Source organism: Arachis hypogaea, chromosome 15 (genome assembly GCF_003086295.3).
Source record: "Arachis hypogaea cultivar Tifrunner chromosome 15, arahy.Tifrunner.gnm2.J5K5, whole genome shotgun sequence".
NCBI classification, from domain to species: Eukaryota; Viridiplantae; Streptophyta; class Magnoliopsida; order Fabales; family Fabaceae; genus Arachis; species Arachis hypogaea.
The window spans coordinates 137,996,888-138,020,670 of NC_092050.1; the positions used below are offsets into that span (position 1 = coordinate 137,996,888).

At 36.2% G+C, this 23,783-nt stretch overlaps 1 protein-coding gene and 1 pseudogene across 1 annotated transcript; both read right to left on the bottom strand.

Annotated features, from left to right (window-relative positions):
• Window positions 1-480: 480 nt before the first annotated feature.
• LOC140179360 (uncharacterized) lies at window positions 481-11,131 on the bottom strand (annotated as a pseudogene).
• A 748-nt stretch (window positions 11,132-11,879) lies between these two features.
• On the bottom strand, window positions 11,880-12,470 carry LOC112749018 (glutathione S-transferase T3-like). Its single transcript, XM_025797277.1, has one exon. The coding sequence runs from the start codon at window positions 12,468-12,470 to the stop codon at window positions 11,880-11,882; it is 591 nt and encodes a 196-aa protein (XP_025653062.1).
• Window positions 12,471-23,783: the final 11,313 nt, after the last annotated feature.

Below are 23,783 nucleotides of genomic sequence, written 5' to 3' on the forward strand. Positions count from 1 at the left end.
AGGCTAATCTCCCTTATGGAATGTTCCTCACTAGTATCTTTGAGTATTTTAAAGTTGATTTAACTAATGAGGCTGTTGAGAACAAGGTTTCACAGATCAAAGGAGGAGGAGCTTCTGGTAAGAAAAGCAAGCGCTCAATGCCTTCTGAGCCGTCACTCAGCGACCTTGAGAGTCGCCCAGCCAAACCATCTAGAGTGACTGAATCTATCAGAGAAGTCCTTAATGAATTCCTCAATGTGTCTACGTTAATGTTTCAGTCCCACAAGGCCGCCCGAAAGTTAGCATATGAAAATGAAAAAGCTTGGGAAAAATGTCAAGAACGGGTGGGCTTGATGATTCAAAGCTTTGAAGATAAGATGGGGACAGAGAACAAGGAAGAAGATTCTCGCTCGGAGTACAACCTCTCAGATGATTGATGACTGTTCTTTCTTTTTATATTTGATATTTGGCATGTTAGGCTCAATCTAATACTGTGTTAGTTTATTTTGGTACTCTAGCCACATGATACTGTGAGATACTCTTGACATTTTGGATATATTTTGCATATTCTGTTCCATATGTCATCTTTTGCAGGTGCCCCTTGATGCCAAAAAGGGGAGGAAAGTGCTAAAAATTGAAATCATAAAAACAGGGAATGAAATCCATATGGATTTATGATTATCCTTGTTATAAATATTGTGCTTGTGATGCATTTGTTCCTTGTTAAAAATATTGTGCTTGTGATGCATTTGTTTTAATAATGTGGCTGCCTGGTTGTTAACATGCATTCTTGTAATGGATCTATCTTGATGAATATGCTTGCTATAATAGGAATATGAATAATCTGAATCATCCTGGTAAACCTGCTTGCTGAATACTTTATTTTTGGCAGTTTCTTTAAGCATTAGGCATGAAAATAAATGTTGAAAATTGCTGTGATCATGCCATGATTAAAATTATTCTCTTACCATAAGTATGTTGCTCTGAATTTATTGGAAAATCTTTCAAAACAGCAATTTACTTTCAAAGATAATTTTTTGGTTAATTATGTTGTATGTTTGAGCAGAAAATCAAATTTCTAATAACAAATGAGTTTTGATTATCATTCAACTCTGCTCATATATCAAGCATTCAGCAGTATGAATTGGATATGCTGAATAACATTGTTATTTTAGGCTTGATTAAAAATGTTACAGGTTAGAGCTTCCCTTGGTAAAAATAGCATATATTAAGGAGGAGCCATGTGACATTTAGAAAGGGGGAGAAATTCAAATCTTCAAAGGGAGTACTCAATACTCAAATCTTTAAATTTCTTTTCATTTCAATTTTAATAATGTTTGTCATCAAGGGGGAGATTGATGAGTTTGGAAAACTCTAAATTAATATCAGTGATGACTAAACATTATTAATATAATTAATTGTAAATTATTAAATTAATTTTGAATTAAATGATGATCAAAATAATTTTGCAATGCAGGTTTTCTTATTGGGCCGAACAGAAAAGCAGAATTATTGCAAGCCCAATATGCTTAAAACCAATCAGCCTTTATTAATGTTTCCTATATTATTTGGCTGAAGCAATTTGTGATTATTTGGGCTATATTGAACTATTATCACTATAAGCCCAATCACAAACTTTGCTAATTAGACCAATGCATGGTCCGAATCCACTAAGGAAAGAAAGCAAAGTTCCATTGCTTGCAACGGATCTCTTCTTTAAACATGTGATGGAACTCAAAATTTTATTGAGAAGAATTAATACATGCATGGGAACTATGAGAGAGAAATTGTCATTGATTTGATTGATGGCATAATGAGGCACGCTACCTAAAGCAAAGGGAAGTAATTAACTTTAATTCATCAAATCCATTTGATTGCTTCTCTTTCTACACTTTCTACTCTCTCATCTTCTTTCTTCTCTTCGGTCATATCACAGGAAACTATGGAAGCTAAGTTGAGCTACCAAAAGAAAGAAGGAGCTACATGCATCAAGACCATCGAGATGATGGCAAGAAAACATAAAAAATATAGTGGCTAAGATCTTCAACCATGAAAGGAAAGATATGGTGATGAGATCTCAGCTTCTCAATACCAAAAATAGATGATGAAGATTTCGGCCAGCAAGGAGAAGATCTTTGGGATGGCTTGTCTCTGCTTTTGGATTCACTCATCACAGAAGGTAGCTAGGGTGGCTACGTGAGGGAGGAAGCAAAAGTGGAGCAGATGAAGCTATCATCATCATGAAGCATCAAGGGCCAGGGATTCATCTTGGAGAGCAAGGCAAGGATGAAGGGCTCGGATTGATGAAGATTGGTGACCAAAGAAGGACTAGAGGTAATTGCATGTTGGATTTTGCATGGGTTATCTCTTCTCTTTCTCTGGCCGAACCGGTTTTGTTTCTTGGAGAAGAAGAAGTTGGCTTGGTTTTTGGTTTCAATTGTGGAGGCTTCCCCCTTCTATAAAAAGGGAGAACAGCCACGGCTTGAGATAAGGAGAAAGTGTGAGAGTGCAAGGCACAGAGTTCTCAGAGCTATCTGAGCTAACAGATTTCTCTTCTCCTTCAATGTATTTTGTTTTGTATTTTTCTGTTTAATTTTGTCATGTCTTGAGTCTCATGAAAAAAGGCAAACAGTGAGGTTTGTATGAAAAAGTCATAGAGCGAAAAAAGGCAGAGAGTGCAAAATTAAAAGAAAAAGCCATAGATGTCCTTAGAGTTCCTTTGTTCATCTATGTTGTGTTTCATGATTCTGTGGGAATCCCCTTGTAAGTTGGGTTAGCACTTTACAGTCTGTAATCAAGAAGATTATAGTGAAATTCCATCATTGTTGTGATGGAGACTGGATGTAGGCTGCACTGCACTTAGCAGCTGAACCAGGATATATCTGGGTGTAATTTTCTCTCTTCTCTACTCCATTTCTGTTTCTACTGCACAGGAGCTAGAACTGAAAAATATCTCGTGCCAAGTGACGAGACAAAAATAAAAGTCTCGTGGCTAGGGACGAGACAAAAATAAAAAAGTCTCCTGAAGTTACTTAAAAGATCAGCAAGTGTTACTGATGAGCAGAAAAGGGGGCTAAGATTCAACCCCCCTTCTCTTAGCCACTGAAAACCATCATATATATATATTATGATGAAATATTTTACATAATTAAAACTATAATTCCAGTAATTTATAAGTAATGAAACTTATATGTATATTTTAATTTGAGTAATTGATATTTTAATTTAAAAATAGAATTTAGATAATAATATTATTATCAAGTTTGATATCCGATGATATGAGTAAATATCGTACTCTTTGATGAGCTTAGCTTTATTAATACTTCACCAAATATCTTTCATCCTTAAATTACTAATGTCATTTATATTAGTAACTCATATACATTCAACCTTATATATTATTATTATTATTATTATTATTATTATTATTATTATTATTATTATTATTATTATTATTATTATTATTAATAATCATAAAGCACGAAAACAAAAGGCCGTTTTGATTATACATTAAGTTACATATATATTATTACTATCCTTATGCATTACGTTGCATATATATATATATATGATTAGTGTATGCGAGAGAAAAAAAAAGAAAGAAAACGGCGAGGGAGAAAAGCGTGACCGAGAGAGAACGTAAACCCCCACCAAATTTTCGTCTTCGATTTTTTGCAATCCGTAATTCCAATAAAAAATTTAATTCGGTAAAAGTATTCGTATCCTACTCCTCTACACGTTGGCACCACTTTTGATCGGTGGAAGTTGACGGTGATGTAGCTCCTCTACCTCTTAAGTTCGGCCAACGGGAGTTCTAGGAGGCACAGACGATTCTGGACGTTTTCTTCTTCGATAGCTCGGTCAGAAAGTTTCTCCGGAGCTTCGAATATTTTGATTCCGTACGAAGGTATGGTTTTAGTTTCTCGTAGTTAATGTTTAATATCACGTGAAAACTTAGGCTAGAAGACCTTAAGATAAGAATGAACTGAATGAATAATTGATGGATTGTGTGTATGGTATAAAATGTGTGGTTTAGCTGTTGTTAATAATTTGCTGTTGAAGTTGGTTGATTTTGGAAAAATTATTTAATATTGGTATTTGTTTGATTTTGAAATAGTTTGTTACTGGAAATGATTTGAATTACTGAGAGGTGTTTGGTTTGGTAGTTGGGATCCTTTAAGGGTGGCAGAAATTCGAGTTTTAGAGGAGATACTGCCAAAATTTCTATAAGCATTGGAGTTTTAATTTGAAGTTTTATTTTAAAAAGGAAAGAGATTATTATGTGGCTTGTGTATTTGAGACTATTTGTTGACCCTCTGTCGCAAGATGTGACCGGGCACTTTAACTCCCCGGATTCCCCCATGGGCATGCATATATATATGAATATTGAATATTATATTTGAGCTTGGAGTTTGACTCCATGGAATACTATATTATTGAGCTTGGGGATATGCGTACAGAGGGACTGTCCAATGGTTAACTACCAGGACATGTCGGGTTGGCTGTATAATCGACAGATGAGATTCATCAGCCATAGGACAGGCATACATCATATGCATTTGTTTGTTTGCTTGAGTGTGCATTGTTTTGGTTTGCTAATTGTTTAATTCTTCTTATCCGCTACTTGTTCTACTTGCTGTAAATGCTTCTCTATCTGTATTTTTCTTGTTTGAATTGTATGTGTATATTTTCTGAGAAACCCCTCTTGGCAGAGGTGTGAAGAGGGTTATTCCACCAGTGTTTCGAAGGATTGGAGGAGTCAGGAAGTGAAGTGTTAAGTTAAAGTTAGATATAGAACTTTAATACCTTAGATAACTTACCTAATTTCTGGTTTAGTTGAATCATTAAGCTGAAATCTGAGTGTCGAAGTTCTAGGAATGCCTTTGGCTCTCCCGGGACCTTTTATATTAACTATGCGGGCACCTTTACCATGTTGAGAACCTCTGGTTCTCACCCCATACTATGTTGTTGTTTTCAGATGCAAGTCGAGAGGTACCTCGTTGAGCGTCTGGAGACCCTCCTTACAAGCGAAGAACTATCTTTTGGACTGTCATATTTTGTTTTAGGCTATGTATATATGTTTATAGAATCTCCGCATGTACATTTTGTGTTTTTTCCCTCCTAGAGGTTGACTTGGAGATACATGTGTTTATTTTGTGGTTTGAGTTTTATTTTGGGTTGTATATAAATATATAATTATATCACACACACACACACACACACACACACACACACACACACACACACACACACACACACATTTTCAGCTCTCTTTTGATCTTACCTATCCGTTTAATGAATATCCACGCGAGTGTGACTCGATTTTCAGTTTATCGTTTTTATTTTGTTTAGCTAATTCTTCAAGGCTCCTAGATATGATTTCTTACAACTATATTTATGTACCTATAATTTCTTTTAGAGGTCGTAATACCTTACCACCTCTACTTTACGACTTAAGCGTAAGGCTCTGTGTGGTAGGGTGTTATATCGAGCTCTACAAAATTCATCGAACAATTTAGTTGGTAAGTAACATTTTCTCACCCAACTGCTCCTCCTATAATTTTGAAATCCTTGAGCATTAGTGTTGAGATTTTGTTGAATTTTGATGTTTAGGAGCATATTAATCTTGAGATATTGCTAGGTCTTGCTTCAATTTTACATTGGTAAGGTGAGATAACTCTAACCCTTGTAAAAAATCTGTGGCATAGTGAAACCCCTATTGATTAGGTAATGTGTATTGGTATTAGATGTGAACTATGGATTTTTCAAGCATGTTGATGGAATTGGAGGCTAATTGGTGGTGTCAGTAAGCTGAATTTCGGTCGCAGTAGCTGAATTTTCTATTTGGTGCACTATTTGGGGGCAGTGAGCATTTACGGAACGGTGATAATTTGTGATGTTCCCAGTTAGGAAGGAATTGGCCAAGGTATGATTTTGGTTTCTCATAGATAACATGTAATGTTTTGGGACCTAGGTTAAGTTTTATGATATGTATGATTGAGGATTAGAGACTTGTGGTTAGAATTGTTGAGTGAATGGTTGAAATGTATGATGATTGATTATTGATAATTGTGAATAATGATGAAAAATTGAGAATTTGATGAGTGGTATGTATGTATGTATGTGCAATTGTTGAATAATGAGTATAATGGAGTTAGAAGGTGTGGGAATGTATTGTTGAGATGGTAAGTATTGATGATAAGAAGTGTGATGATAAATGATGATATTGAATTGTGAGGATGATGCTTGTATGAATGATGATTATGTGCAGTTTGAGTTTAAAATGGTTAAAAATGTTGATGATGAGAAATGTTTGAGAGAATTGAGGTTCTTATAGTTGTGAAATAATTGAATGTGAATTGAAGTTTGGTAAAATAGAGGATTTGTGGTTTGAATGAAAACTTGGGTTTTGACCTAACTTCGGCAGGCCACAGCTTAGCTTCCGGACCCTCGATTTCTATCAAACTTGTTTTCAATTGAAAATTGGGTCCGTAAAATTTTTGTCGTTTAAAGAACGGATGAAAAACAATTTTTAACGAAAAGATTATGTGCGTTGGAAGTTTGGTATGTAAAAGAGAATTCTGCAATATTAACAGCTTTTTGGCACTTTTGATGGGCTTGCATACGCGAGTGCACACGCGATGCGACCGTTTGGTTCTGTCCAAACGTGTTTGCGTACGCGGGAGTGTGCCGCATATGCGAGAGGTAAAAATCATATGCTCACGTACGCGAGAGGTAAAAATCATATGCTCGCATACGTGGGCAAGTGCCATGCGGCACGAGCTAACTGTTCGGTCTAAGGGGGCATTGCGTACGCAGACGGGGGTCGCGTACGCACAACATGGCATGCGTACGCGAGACCCTATTTTCAGCAATATTGTGTTTTTATGATTTAAACATGATTTCAAACTTCTAAACATCTATTACTACTCTTTAAGAGCCTAAAAATTAGTGTTAATCATGGTGAAGGGGTTGAACCTTGAAGGGGTAGTAATTTGGAAGTGAAGAAAAATGGTGAAGTAGGAGGTGCTAAGACGCTGAATACGTAATGAATGATGGCTAAGATGAAAAAAACTAATTGAACTCGATGATGATTGATTGGAAATGAATGAATATGATAAATGAAGTATGATTGAGAATGAATGAATGATGATGAGTATATCTGTGTTTTCTTTCTGGTTGTAAGGGTGCAAGGCACCTATTCCTTCTAATAGTGACAGGGCACATAATCCCTCTAATGGTGACAGGGCATGTATTTCCTCTAATGTTATTAATGCGCAACAGAGAGACAGTGTCTGGGTTAGCTACCGAACATGTTGGGTTTGCCTATATAACCTACAAATGAGCTCATTAGCCATAGGGCAGGCATGCATCATATGCATTTGTTTGTTTTGTTTGAAAGTGATTTACTTGGATTTGCCTATTTGATTATCTATGCTAAATTGCTATGTGTTCTATCTGTTGTATCTGCTTTCTACCTGTGTTTTCTTTATCTGCATTGTATGTCTGTGTAACTGAGATGCCCCTTGTGAGGCGAGAGAGTGACGAGGACTGTTCTACCGGAGTTTTGGAGGATTGGAGGAAGGCGAGGAATTGAGAGAGATTAAGTTAGAATTGAGTTATGATTAAGAACCTTAGATAACTACCCTACATATGGTTTTCGATTATAACTTTAAGTTTTAAATCTGAGTGTCGAAGTTCTAGGATCGTTCCTAACTTTTCCGGGACCTTATATATTATGTATGTGGGCATCATTACCATGTTGAGAATCCCCGGTTCTCATTCTATACATATATTGTCTTTTTCAGATGCAGATCGGGAGACACCTCGCTAGACGTCTGGAGTTTCTGTTGCAGCGAAGTTGGGATATTGGCTTATGTCTTTGCTCTGTGTGTGTGTGTGTTGTGTTTTATCTTTACCTCATAGAGGCTTTCAATAGAGAAGTAGGGTTTAGTTTGAGTATTTTGGAAACTTGGAATTGTATATACTTATGTAAATATCTTCTGGTCAGTCTTAGCTTTGCAGGTTGAGCTTGGAGTTTGAATATTTATATCCTTGACACTTCGCTCTTATTATATATATGTATGTCTTTACTTTTTTTTCGTACACAAGTAATCGTTAACTTGAGCGTTGCGCTTTTATTTTTCACGTTTTTGTTTAACCAACCTTCAAGGCTCTTAGAATATTATATTATTTCTTTTATATTATGCATGTATATTTTATTTTAGAGATCGTAATACCACACCACCTCTGTTTTACGGCTTAAGCGTAAAATTCTGTGTGGTAGGGTGTTACAATGTGCGGAGAGATAAATTAATTATGCTATATAATATATTTTAATAAATATTATATTATTTAGAGTTGTACAAAACTACATCTTCATTTGTTACTTTTATTTTTATATTTACTTTAATTGTCATACTTTCTCTTCTTATATGATTTTTTTGGGTTGTAAATAATTAAAAGAAATTAAAAATAAATGAAAATGAGAAACACTAAAAATATAAATTAGTTTTATAATCATGATATATTTGAATATACCTAGTAAAGAGATATGTTAAATTTGCACTTATTTGGATTTAGAAAAATGAGTGAAAATGAAAACCAAAAATGTAAATAATCATGATATATTTTAATATATTTAGTAAGAAAATACGGCCAATTTAAACTTACTTGAATAAGTTTTCGCTAATTATATGGGAGAATAAGAAATAATATTAAAATAATTGTAGTATAATTAAATAGATCAAATAATATAATAGTAAGAGTATTAACATGTATAAGTTGTATAATTTTAATATTTATAACTCAAAATTGTATTTAATTAGTACTTTATGTTTTAATAGAATAATAATAGATAAGAATGTTTTTAATTTTTTGAAATATTTTACTAAAAGATAATTAGTTGATTTTTAAGTTTTGTCAAATAAATAAAATTGTTGGTCGATATTATATCGTTAGAACAAGAAATATGACTTAAACACAATATAAAAGAATTTAAGTATCAACTTTTATATAATAAGAATAGATATATTTATTTCAAATAAACCATTAAAATAATTGTCGAAAAATTTTTTTCATATAATAATAAGTAGACAAAAAGTACTTATTTTACATAATTGACAGATAAAAAAAATTCTTTTTACATGAGATATCTAAATATAAAATTATTTTTATTTTTTAATAAGATCTTTTAAAAAAAGATAATTCGAAATTTTTTTTTAAAGTTCATCCAATGAAATTTTTTTTTTTAAAGTTCATCCAATTGTTTCTTTTTGTTTGCGCTTTTTTTAATCAACGTTCAACATAATTCAAATGTATGTTTCTCAAAAACAGCATTTTACTTGTTTCAACATCTAATTTAAAAATAAATAAATAAATAATTATCGATATATACAAACATGATTCTATTTATGTTACATCAAATTTTTCAAAATAAATATAATAATTATCAATATATACAAACGTGAGTCTACTTATATTTTTGTATCATAATACACATCTCGTTTATAATGAAAAAATTCTCCATAAAAAATAAGATGGGGTCAAGACCTTTAAGGTCGATTGATTGGTGGTCTAATCTAAAATTTTTTCGGATGCTTGAGAAAGAACAGAAGGAGTTAGACCATCTCCAGTAGGGAACTCATCCCAGTTTCTGTTTATGGCCCACCTATCATAAAAAGTAACTCCACATCAACTTTTGCGTCATAAACAGTAAATAGGAACTCAAAGCATCTCTCTCTTCTCCATTAGGAGGAACTGACTTTAGTCCCTATTGTGGTCCCACTTAATTAATTAATTAAAATACTTGTAATTAATGTAATTAATTTTTTTAATAATGTAATTAAAATATTTAAATTTAAAAATAATTCACTATTAAAAGATATTAATATTAAATAAATTCATATATAACAATAATACACAATAGATAATTCGGGGTTACACTAATTTGTAAAATTACTTAATACAAAGAAAAACATAATTAAACTCTATAGTTGACGACAAGCATTGTGAAATTGCCATATGTGTTCAATCAAGTCCTCCTTCAATATTCTATGCTGCTGCCTATTTCGAAGTTGGGCATTTCGTTGGAGAAATTGATGGTATGGTGCAAAATCTTCCTCTCCCAGCTGAGGTTGTGATAAGCCATTTTCAACATCATCATACTCTAAGCCTTGAGCAAAATTTCCTGCATAACTGTCTCTTTCATCCTCAACAATCATATTATGCAATATAATACAAGCTCTCATTATGTTGGCAAGCTTCTTCTTTTCCCAAAAACGAGCTGGACCACGTATAATTGCAAAGCGTGCTTGCAACACTCCAATGCTCGTTCCACATCTTTTCTTTGCCCTTCTTGGTATTGTGCAAATAACTTACGTTTCTCACCTTGTGGCTTTGAGATTGATTTGACAAATGTGGCTCATTCAGGATAAATACCATCTGCTAAATAATATCCCATTGTATAATTATTACCATTAATAGTATAATTTACCTCCGGAGCACGGTCATTTAGAATGTCGTCAAACACTGGAGAACGATCTAACACGTTGATATCATTATTTGAACCAGAAACTCCAAAGAACGCATGCCATATCCGAAGGTCTGAAGATGCTACAACCTCAAGTACTATGATTGCAACCCCACGATAACCACTCATATACATACCTTTCCACGCCTTTGGACAATTTTTTCATTGCCAATGCATGCAGTCAATGCTACCCAACATGCCAGGGAAGCCACGACCCTCCGCCATTTGTAGCAGGCGTTGTACGTCATTTGGATTGGGTTTTCGCAAGTATTCATCTTGGAACACGGAAATGACACCTTCAACAAATTTTTCCAAGCATTCAATTGTAGTGCTCTCGCCTATGCGCACATAATCATCAACAGCATCAGCTGCTATGCCATATGCTAACATCCGTATCATAGCGGTACATTTCTGAAGTGGCGACAAGCCTCTTCTTCCAGTTGCATCAACCCTCTGTTGGAAATACGGATAGACGTTTGAGAGAGCGTCTACTATCCGAAGGAACACATCTCTTCTCATTCAAAATCTCCGTCGAAAAATGTCAGCATTATACACCGGTTCATCTGCAAAGTAATCTTGGAAAAGGCGATCATGTCCTGCTTCTCGATCTCTTTGATCCATCTACGAGTAATTGGGATAGGGCTTCTATCGATATCTTCTTCTTCTGAATCTTCGAGTAAATACTCATCGATCCAATTATCTATCAGTGTGTTATCTTGCCGTCTTCTTTTGCCATACAAAGCCTCATTAAACATATCATCAAAATTTCTAGCCATATGGAGAAAATGTAATTTTTAGTTCTCTGTCGAGGTGAGAAACAAGAGTTCAAGTGGAGTTGTGGAGTCATTGATAGTTGATATTTATAAGTGTGTCTGCAATAAGTACTTTAACGGCTAGTTTTGTAACGGCTAGTTTTGCAACGGCTACTTAACGGCTAGTTTTGCAACGGTCACTTTCATGAACAATAACGACACAATAATATTGACTAATTTAAAAACTTACATCAGAAATAAATAAAACAAACTACATCACATACCAGTAATACGCAATAAATAAATAAGAACATACTACATAACTCTACGAATACAAGGAACTATTAAATAAACCACTTGGCCATTATTTTCTCACATGCAATCTCATGAAGAGCTCGTCGTTTCTCACTCATTGTAGACGTGTCAGCATTAAGTATTTGCATATCCATTTCCCTTTCTTTTGCTTTTATCTCCATTTCTTTAATATACCTCTGAGTTTGTAATTCTTGTTCTTTCATTGCCGCTTGAATTTGTAACTCCTTCTCTTTGATTGCCATCATCTTTGATCTATGTTCCTTCTCCTCTTCTCTTTCTTTTTCCCTTTCCATTAGTTCCTTTTATCTAACATTCTTAATATCTTCCATGAGAGATAATTTTTTGACAACCGATGATTTTCTTTCGCTAAAATCTTCAGACATCTGTGCTTTTCCCTTACCTCTTCGCTTGCTCTTCTTTGATCCTTGTGGGCGAACGGGAGAGTCCACACCGGGTTCGTCAGCCAACGGTGTTTCTGGGTTTGATGAGGATGAGTATGCTCCAGTTGCACTAACCTTGGTTCTCTTTGAGCCGCCACTCTGTCTAGGTAGTTGGCTTCTCCATTTTTGCTCCAAGCGAAGCATGTTACAATGCCTCTCAAAAGTGAACTTTTGACCATAATTTGTGGAATAAAGTTTATAAGCCAACTCCTTTATATCATCAGCGTTCGAACCACTCCTTATGTTTCGACTAGCTTGATCGTAGCAACCAGCAAATTGTGCAACAGTCTTGTTGATCTTATACCATCGTTTCTTACATGCAACTACCCCCCTTGTCATGTCGGGGAAAAATTCTACACAATAGCTATGAATTCGACTCCAAAATGTTTCCCCCTTTTGATCGGTACCAACTACAGGGTCAGTTGAAACATTTAACCATCTACTGATCAGCATCTCATCCTCTTTCCAATGCCAGTGTTGAATACTATCTTGCCTCCGATCTTCAATATCATCATCATTAAGGTCGATAGCATCTAATCCACGAGGGTTGGCAAAATCTGAATATTGTGAATTTGGACTAGATTGTATAGGAGTCTGTGAGGATGGGTTAGAAGAGCCACCAACACCAGATGAGTTATGTCTTGATGCACTGAATTGAGTTGGAAACGGCAAGGAAGTTGGAGTAACATTTTCGATAGAGGGGTTAAATATGGACGAAAATGGAAAATGGGGTGTTTGTGAATTTTGATTTTGCGGTTGGAATATAGGAAACTGATTATTATAAGGAGCTTGAAAATTGAAATTAGAAAGATTTTGTGGATTTGGATTTTGAAATGAATTTGGTAGTGTGAAGTTTTGATTTGGAACTTGAGAGTTTGAGGTTTGAGATTGTTGGGTATTTGAAATTTGAGGAAAGTTTTGTAAGTAATTGAAGAAAGAGTTGAGTTGGTTTGGATCCATTATTTCGAACAAAAAATAATAGTAGCAGAACTTTGATTTCGTAAATTTGGAAGAAGATAAAGAAGAGTAGTAGATAGTGTGAGAATAGAAGTGTATCTAAGTGGTATATATAGAATAACAAAATATTAATTTATTAATAATAACGGTAACATAATAACGGCTAGTTTTGCAACAGCTAATTTTACAACGGCTAGTTTTACAACGGCTAATTTAATATAATAATATAAATATAAATAATATTTAATATTGATTATTATATAAATAATTAATATAAATTATTAAATAAATAAATAAATAATTATTTAATCTAATTAATTATTATAATTATTAATAAATTAATTATAATTTAATTACTTAATTAATTATTATTTAAATAATTACTATAAACTATTAATTAAATAAAATTATAATCATTTAATTTAATTAACTATTATAATTATTAATAAATTAAATTAAATTTAATTATTTAATATAATTATTTATTATAATTTAATTATTTAATATAATTATTTATTTAATTATAATTTTATATGTATTTATTTAAAAGGTAACTTGCCATGTGGCAAGTTACCATTGGTTATGTTTGAGTCCCTACTCAGAGGGACTCTTCTGCCTTGGCCTCCGTGAAGGAACTCATCTCTCTCCTTCTCCAACAGTAAATTCCACCATGTGTCAGGAGAAAGTGGAATGAGGACCACCCATTGGAGCTGCTCTTAGGTGATTTGTCGATGCAAGAAAAGTTAAAGCTGATAAAAAGAAACATAAAAAAATGGAATAGAAAAGTATTTGAAAAGATTGATGACAAGATTAGAATTTATAAGGAAAAGATTGCAAAGGTGGATGAAAAGCTTGCGGAGAATATAGATATGGAGCTGATTTTAAGTAAAAGGAAGGCGTTTGAGGGTCAATTAGAGCTATGGTATAAGAAGGAAAATTATTTGAAGCAAATGCCTAGGAGAAGTACATTAAGAAAATGGATAAGAATTCAAAATACTTTCACACAATCACTACAATAAGAAATAGAAGGAGGTAGATAAGGAAACTAAAGATTGGTAGTACAAGTTTCAAGGACCCAAGGAGAATAAAAAAGGAGGCAAGAAATTTTTTCAAAAAGCTATATAAGCAAGATATGATTTCGGAAATTAAAATTCAGGAGGGGCTGGTGGCTAAGCTATCGGCAGAGCAAGCTAGAGATCTTGAAAGGGAGGTCTTAGATAATGATTTTATAGAATCAGTCATGGAGTTCTTTAGACGAACTATCTCCCTAGAAGCCTCGACCTGACATGAGTGACATTGGCAGCTAAAGTTGACATCTCAGAGGAGATGAAGGATTTCAGATTGGGAAGCATGATTGGTAGCATAAGGTAATCTCGAATGTCTTGGTTTTAAGGATGAAAAGGGTGATGAGCTCTCTTGTAGGTGAGGTACAATCGACGTTTATTCAGGGTAGATAGATTCTTGATGGAGCTTTAATTGCTGCGTGAGAGTGGCATGGCTAAAAAAAATACAAGACATGTGAGATCATTAAGCTTTATTTCAAAAAGGCTTATGATACGATAAGGTGGTCGTTTGTGAATCAAATGCTAAAGTGTATAGGATTTAGGAGTATTTGGAGAAAGTGAATTGATGGCTTGATTAGCACAGCGGCGATGTCAATAATTATAAATGGATCTCCAACAGAACTATTCCTTATGGAGAGGGGCTTTCGACAAGGTGATCCAATATCACCTTTTTTGTTAATCCTGGTTGCAGAAACTTTAAATCAGTTGCTTATGAAAGCAAGGGAGATGAAACTAATTGATGGCTAGGAAGTAGGGTGAGACAAAGTTCTATTGTCTCATTTGTAATTTGCTGATGGCGCAATCTTGTTTTGTCCTCTGGATAGGTGATAAACCCATATTTCATGAGTTATTTTGTGCTTAGTTTGAGTGATTTATTCAATCCTTCACCTACTTATTCATATCAATTGCATGATTTTACTTTCCCTTCCTTATTAAGTGATGTATGTGAAAAACATGTTTCCTAAGCTTTAATATTAATTATTTTAATTACCTTTATTTTCATTCGATGCCGTGATTAGTGTGTTGAGTAGTTTCAAATTTTCTAAGGCAGAATGACTTAAAGAATGGAAAAGGAAACATACAAAATGGAAGGAAAGCACAAAACGGAGCTTCTGAAGAAACTGGCATCCACGCGATCGCATGGACGAAGCGATCGCGTGCCAAGCGCGAATCAGCAGCGACGCGGCCGCATGACTGACGCGACCGCATGGCAAAGAAATGCTCCGAATGACGCGACCGCGTGACCCACGCGGACGCGTGACAGAGGCCACGCACCAGAAATTGCAGAAAATGCTCATAGCGAATTCTGAAGCCCTTTTGGCCCAAATCCAAGTCCAGAAGGCATAGACCAGATGTTATGAAGTGGGGGAATGCATCCATTCAGGGAGAGCTTGCCAATTTTCACTTTCCATGATTTAGATTTAGTTTGAGAGAGGTTTTCTCATCTCTCTCTTAGGATTAGGATTAGGATTTAGGGCTTCTCTTAGTTTGTAAGAGTAACTCTCGATCCAGGTTTAATATTTACTTTAATGCTTTTATTCGTACCTATAAATGTTTCCAACTTGACTTATGAATCCTTTCCATGTTATGATCTGAATTAATGATTATTTGAGGTATTTCAGTTATTGATTGATTTCTCTTTAATTTGTGTTACCATTGTTTCCAATCTGAAGATATTCTATTCCAGCAATTTACTTTTTCTCTTTTTGGTCTTGGTTAAGAAATCAGTAACTCAACCGTTATCAAACTCAACATAATTGATAATCGTTATCTTGCTAATTGAACTGAACTTCAATAATCCCAACTTTTTCTTAGGAAATAAATAGGATTCGAAGGTCAACTAATTAGTCCCTTGACTTTCCTTTACTTTAGTAAAGGTTAACTAAGTGGAATTTAGATTCAACTTTCATTATTGTTGAGAGAGATAACTAAGTTGGACTTCCAATTTCTCTTACCTTGCCAAAAGATTGCTTTACAGTATTTATTTATTTTAATTGCCATTTAAATTATTTGTCATATCTACTCTTCACTCTCAACCCCGATTTTACAACCTCCATAACCAATAATAAGAACATACTTCCTTGCAGTTCCTTGAGAAGACGACCCGAGGTTTGAATACTCGGTTAACAATTTTTAAAGGGATTTGTTACTTGTGACACCCAAAACGTTTGTACGAAGGGATTTTTGTTGGTTTTGAGACTATATCTACAACGCGACTGTTTTTATGAACTTCTTTACTGGCAAAAATCCTAACGTCAAAAAATGGCGCCGTTGCCGGGGAACTGATAACATGTCCCTTATTATTGGTTATTGTAAATATTTTTCTTTTGCTTGTTTCTTTATTTTTGTTTTCCCTTTTTATCTTTATTTGCTACCATGAACTCTCACCCCTCTCGCTTTGAGTTTGGTTCTAACTTTGTTGAAGGAAATAGAAGTGACAGCAGGAATATGCATCAAGGTCAGACCAATCAAGGATGGATGGAGCCAAGAGGATCTAATCAACCCTTTAGGCAGCAACACCCTCCGAGATATCCTGGACATAAACCATTCTACCGTGCATACCCAGCTGAAATATATGGTGGACAACCTTGTAACTACCAACAAGCCCCACCCCGTGCATATAAACCATCCTTTCAACATAACCTCGAACCACCACACTCACAAGCTTCTCTTCACCATTCGCCACCATATGATCCTTCCTTACCCCAGTACCAATCCAATCACTCCCAACACCACTTTCCTTTGTATCATGTCCAAGTCCGGCAACCCGAGAAGCAGAGGTTCGCCTAACAGAAACAGTAAATAAATTTCAAACAACCATTCGACAACTGGAGCAAGTAGTAATTCAATGGGTTTCTAGGCGCTCAAATACACAAGGATCAGCCACAGCCCCATGTGAACAGTCTAACGAAGAGCGTAGCATGAAGGAAATACCAGAAACTCTAGTGGACAAGATAGAGAATGAATTCGTACTAGAACAAGTAGAAGAAGCTGTCATTGTTCAAGAAGAAGAGTTGGTTGAAGATCTAGGAGATGCTGAACCTCCATGGGAATCCAGAACTGAGAAGAACTCCGTCAAGGACGCTACAGTTGATGCTAAGGAGGATATTGTACAATCTCCAAGGCAAGTTGTTTATGAAGAATCAGACGGAATAACCCAGGACACAAATTCCCTTGATGATGATAGTCACAAGTCAAATTCTCTTAGTAATGAACTTGCATCCGCAAGTGAATTCTCTGAGATCGAAGAATCTTCCCCAAGTGAATATGAGGATGATGCGGAGGTAGATTTCTCTCAACCTCCAATCTATGACTCGAGTGATGAGGAAGACATAGAAGACTTTGACCAGGGTGATACTACATTTGAAGACTCTTGCAAGGAAGTGGAGGAATTCACAGAAGAGCACAAGGGAGTAGAACTTACAGAACCACCGAAAACACCTATTCCAAGGCCATTACCACCTAATACAAGCTTCAAGTGGGTACAATCCTTAACCTATAACTTTACTTATTCACTTGAATATGGTTTGCTTGAAACAGATGGCCAGCTTAGAGCTCTTTGCGGCTTTAAGAGTAAAAGGGAAATGGCTCGTACCCAGAGCTGGTACACAAGGTTCAATAAGGTTCCACGCTTCACCTCGAAGTACACGGATTGGTATCATGCTCAATTGCATGGATCACGGAGAATGTTTGGTCACCATGGTGAGATTCTACTCTTTAAACCGCTCGAATGGAAACATGTAGATCAAGACGGAGGCGGATTTAATAGCAAAGCTTGGGATCCTGGAATCTATTCTGACATTCGTCACCCCGGGAGCCTGAAAATTTGTCTGAAGCTGCTCAGAAGCTTTACATGCCTAGTATGGGACCCCGGAGGCTATTGGCATTCCAAGCACTGGTGGAGATTTTTGGACGAATTTAAACATAAGCCGCCATAGCAAGAGGCTCCTCCGATATCCAACTTAAAGACTTTAACTAAAAGTGCTAGGTGGGAGACAACCCACCATGGTATGATCGTTCCTTTTGCAATTTTAATTTTATTTCATTTTGTTTGTTTTTGAATTTTGTTTCTATTTTATTAAACCTGGAATCATGCATAGCATTCACATTAAGCATTGCATCCTGCATTCAGTTTAAAAAAAAGGGGATGCATGATGCGACCGCATGCCCCATGCGATCGCGTCATACTGCGAATACACTACCGACGCGACCGCGTCATCCACGCGGCCGCGTGCCTTGGAGATCGGCATCAAAAATCCAACGTCCAGAGAGTTAGGTTGGAATCGTGCGGCCCTTGTGCGTTTTGCACAAATTGGCCCACGCGATCGCATGCCCCATGCGATCGTGTCACTTGCACAAAACCAATCCCACGCGACCGCGTGAGCGACGCGATCGCGTCGCACGGATTGCACAACACCCTAGGACGAGACAGAGAGTTGCGCTGAAACGGTGCTGGAGTTGTGCGTTTAGCACAATGTCCAGCGACGCGATCGCGCGACCCACGTGATCGCGTCATCCCCTCTTCCATTCCTTTCATGCGATCGCGTGACCCTCACGATCGCGTCACCCCCTCTCCTACCCCTCTCACGCGATCGCGCAACCTACGCGATCGCGTCACTCCCATTTTCACCCCAACCACGCGACCGCGTGCCCCACGCGGCCGCGTGGATTCAAAAATATAACCCCCCAGCCACGCGAACCCTACCAGTCGCGTAGCCCCTCCTCCCAACCCTCTTCTCCCTCTCTGCCCCTCTTCTCTCAACCACCACCCAGCCACCATTGCCGCCGCCCCGACCACCACCTAGTCGCCGCCGCCGCCCAGACGCCGCCGCCACCGACCCCCTTCCTCCCTCCCCTTCTTTCTTTCTCCTTCTTCCTCTTTCTTCCTCTCTTCCCACCGCCACTGCCCCCCCCCCCTCCGCGAACCACCACCCACCACCGCCGACCCTCCGCCACCCACCCGCAACCCCGTTTCCTTCCTCTATCAATTACCCTAAACCCTATCCCCATTACCCCCTTCTCCACTGCCCCCCTCAGCCGCCACCGCGCCGCCGTACCCCCTCCACCGCGTCGGACGCCGCCGCAGCCACCACCCAGCCGCTTTCATACCCCGTTCTACTCCTCACGCCTACCAGGTTCCAATGAACGCCGCCTTCCTGTCCTTCGCATTTATTTTCCATTTTTTCTGTTTCTGTTTATAATTAGGATAGATAGATTTGCATGCTGTAGTGGATTTTTAGGTTGTTAGGTAGCTTAGGCTGTGGTTAGTGGATTTAGGTCTGTTTACTTGCACTGTTCATGCTTCTGTTTTATCATAACTACAATTCTGCTGTTCCTGTGACCTTGTTCATATGCTGTGATTTCCTGCATTTGCTGCTTGTTACTCTGAATTTTCATGTTTCTATTAATTATAGATAACTGTAGCAAGTTTTTAATTCATATGAACTGCCTTGTTTGCTGTTTATTTTCCGGGACAATCCAATTTTAGCCGGAATGCTGCCCAAATTTTTTGTGAATTGTTTTCATTCATGTTTTGGTTTGGCAATCTAAACTCTGTTGTCCTCTGTCTTACCCAAACCATTTCATGAATGCTATGGCAGACTTTCTTATCCTCTTTGATTTCCTGGTTTATAAACTGCATCTGTGATATTCTGATTCCATTTCTTGCTTTCTTTATATCTATTAGAATCAACATCACCCTGTTTTCCATGTTCGGTTGTGAGTTAATTCTAGCCATAATTGTGAATCCTTGTTATATGGAATATTTTCTTTATACCACTTACCTTAAAACCACATTTTACATCAGGAGGTTATGCATCAGATAGAGGCTGCAGATCCGGAGATCCCGATCCAGTCAGCACCGCCTCTACAGCAGCCAGACCCTCAGCCCACCACCACCACAGAGCCCCCAGCTACCATCCCTACCAGTGATGACACCCCTTCACACCCGGCTTGACTGAGCATCAGGGACGATGCTTTATTTTAAGTGTGGGGAGGTCGCCATCTCTGGCGTTTTATTTTGGTGAACCACTACATCTCTTTTTCTTTTATTTTGGATATTTTTCTGTATTTTTCTTTTTTTTTTCTGAGTACTTATACATTGCTGCTTTTATGTATTTTTACTCTATTTTTGCATTTTGCATTTTTAGTTCATATTTTTAGTTATTTAGTTTAGTTTGTAATTCTGACTTATTAGTGGATTAATTAGTATAGTTTACCCTTTTTAGCATAAGATAGCATAGTTAAATTGAAAAATATAAAAAGGAAGTAAGCTAGGAAATTGAACATAACAGATTTAAATCCATAAACCTTATATATATAGCATTACATCATATAGTTAAGCTGACAACATTTCATCAAGGAGGAACATTAAAACTTTAAAGGCTACCCTAAATAATTTTTTTATGAAAATAATGGGAATTTTTAACTAAACCTGCATAACATATATGAATGATATATGATGCTTGAGTTAGAGAACACACAGCCTGTGAGTATTGAGCTTAATTGTATGGTTGCATTCAAACCATAATTTCATTTCTGTGTGTTTCGTTTCTTTTTATTCTGATGTTCTTTACTTTGCTTTAATCTATATGTCCAATTATAGAATATAGATACATACCAAAAGAACGATTGAGGCCATCATTTGATTTTAGCTCACTTACCCCAAAATAACCTACCTTTCACATCACCCTTGTTAGCCCCCTTGAGCCTTTAAAATCCCCTTTATTCTATTTTAGCCACACTACTAGCCTTAAGCAGAAAAATAAAATAAAATCCCAAGTTGAATCCTTGGTTAGCTTAAGATAGAAAATTATAAATAGATTAAAATGTGGGAAACCTATTGGGAACATGGATGATAGAAACAAAAGGTAGAAAAGTTGAAAGAAATAAAATAATTCAGAAAATTTGGGAAGCATGCTCATGAGAAATCAAAGTGATCAATTACCATGTGCATTAAAAAAAAAAGAAGTTATTTTTCAGCATTTAATAAAAGGAAATACAAAAGAATTCCCCAATGCAAAATAAAAGCAATGCACATGGGATAAAAACAAAAATTGAAACATGAGCATGTGACAACAAGTGGGATAACATGGGAAAATTGGTAAAGAAGCTTATTCTACTAAATATGTATGTTAGGTGAGATCTTAGTCTAATTAAGGATTCACTTATTAGCTCACTTAGCCTTATACATATATCCCTACCTTTACCTTGGCCCCATTACAACCTTAATTAAAGACCTCATGACTTTTGGTATGACTGTACTCTATAATTGTTGATTAGTTAGATGAAGAACAAAGTTATAGGAAGTAAGAATAAAAAGAAAAGTAGAGTGAATAAACCCAATAAACACTGAGTGACTAGAGGGTAAACACAAATTCCAGTGAGGGTTCAATAGCTCATCAGCATATATCTGTGCTTAAATTACTAATTGTTTTGCAAGTTTGTACAATATTTCCCATCTCATTTGCTAAAATGCTTTATTATTTAAGGGTTAGCTATATATATATATATATATATATATATATATATATATATATATATATATATATATATATGACTCCTTGAGAATGTGAATTAATTTGACTACATGTAAGCTTCATATATGAGTGGATAAATTGGAATTGCATGACTCATTTAGGTAGATGCATTTAGAATAGGTTGCATTGCATAACATTCCACCACTTTAACCTTACCTTATTCTTTACCTTGGATTTAGCATGAGGACATGCTATTGTTTAAGTGTGGGGAGGTTGATAAACCCTCATGAGTTATTTTGTGCTTAGTTTGAGTGATTTATTCAATCCTTCACCCACTTATTCATATTAATTGCATGGTTTTACTTTTCCTTCCTTATTAAGTGATGTATGTGAAAAACATGTTTCCTAAGCTTTAATATTAATTATTTTAATTACCTTTATTTCCATTCGATGCCGTGATTAGTGTGTTGAGTAGTTTCAGATTTTCTAAGGCAGAATGACTTAAAGGATGGAAAAGGAAACAAACAAAAATGGAAGGAAAGCACAAAACGGAGCTTCTGAAGGAACTGACATCCACGCGATCGCATGGACGAAGCGATCGCGTGCCAAGCGCGAATCAGCAGCGACGCGGCCGCATGACTGACACGACCGCGTGGCAAAGAAATGCTCCGAATGATGCGACCGCGTGACCCACGCGGACGCGTGATAGAGGCCACGCACCAGAAATTGCAGAAAACGCTCATAGCGAATTCTGAAGCCCTTTTTGGCCCAAATCTAAGTCAAGAAGGCATAGACCAGAGGTTATGAAGTGGGAGAATGCATCCATTCAGGGAGAGCTTGCCAATTTTCACTTTCCATGATTTAGATTTAGTTTGAGAGAGGTTCTCTCCTCTCTCTCTTAGGATTAGGATTAGGATTTAGGACTTCTCTTAGTTTGTAAGAGTAACTCTCGATCCAGGTTTAATATTTACTTTAATACTTTTATTCGTACCTATAAATGTTGCCAACTTGACTTATGAACCCTTTCCATGTTATGATTTGAATTAATGATTATTTGAGGTATTTCAGTTATTGATTGATTTCTCTTTAATTTGTGTTACCATTGTTTCCAATCTGAAGATATTCTATTCCAGCAATTTACTTTTTCTCTTTTTGGTCTTGGTTAAGAAATCAGTAACTCAACAGTTATCAAACTCAACATAATTGATAATCGTTATCTTGCTAATTGAACTGAACTTCAATAATCTCAACTTTTTCTTAGGAAATAAATAGGATTCGAAGGTCAACTAATTAGTCCCTTGACTTTCCTTTACTTTAGTAAAGGTTAACTAAGTGGAATTTAGATTCAACTTTCATTATTGTTGAGAGAGATAACTAAGTTGGACTTCCAATTTCTCTTACCTTGCCAAAAGATTGCTTTATAGTATTTATTTATTTTAATTGCCATTTAAATTATTTGTCATATCTACTCTTCACTCTCAACCCCGATTTTACAACCTCCATAACCAATAATAAGAACATACTTCCTTGCAGTTCCTTGAGAAGACGACCCAAGGTTTGAATACTCGGTTAACAATTTTTAAAGGGGTTTTTTACTTGTGACACCCAAAACGTTTGTACGAAGGGATTTTTGTTGGTTTAGAGACTATATCTACAACGCGACTGTTTTTATGAACTTCTTTACTGGCAAAAATCCTAACGTCAATAGGTGTATAATAAGGAACTATAGAAGAATCCGAACTTGCTTTGGTATGATGTCGGGTTTAGTGATCAGTTACCAAAAATTCACTCTCATACCTATCAATGTTCAAGAGAGGGTTGCTACGGATTTAGCTATGGAAATAGAAAGCCCGTTAGGTGAATTGCCAATGAGCTATCTTGGTATTCCATTGGGGTGATCCTAGAAGAATCTTAACTTGGAAGCCTGTAATCAATAAGATTGAAAGAAAGTTGTGTAGTTAGAAGGCGGAATTACTATTTAAGGCAGGAAGGCTGACTCTCATAAAATCAGTGTTAAATAACCTGCCTATTTATTATTTAAGTTTGTTTAAGCTACCTAAAACTATGGCAAAAATGATTTTTTCTATTCAGTCAAAATTTTTTTGGGGAGAGAAGGAGGGGCGATCAAAGTTACCAATAGTGAGCTGGGATGTCATTCAAAAACCAAAAGAGTTTGGAGGTATGGGGGTAGGTGATATAACAATTAAGAATGCGGCTCTCTTATTCAAATGGTGGTTGAGATACTCCAATAAAGGCAAACCTATGTG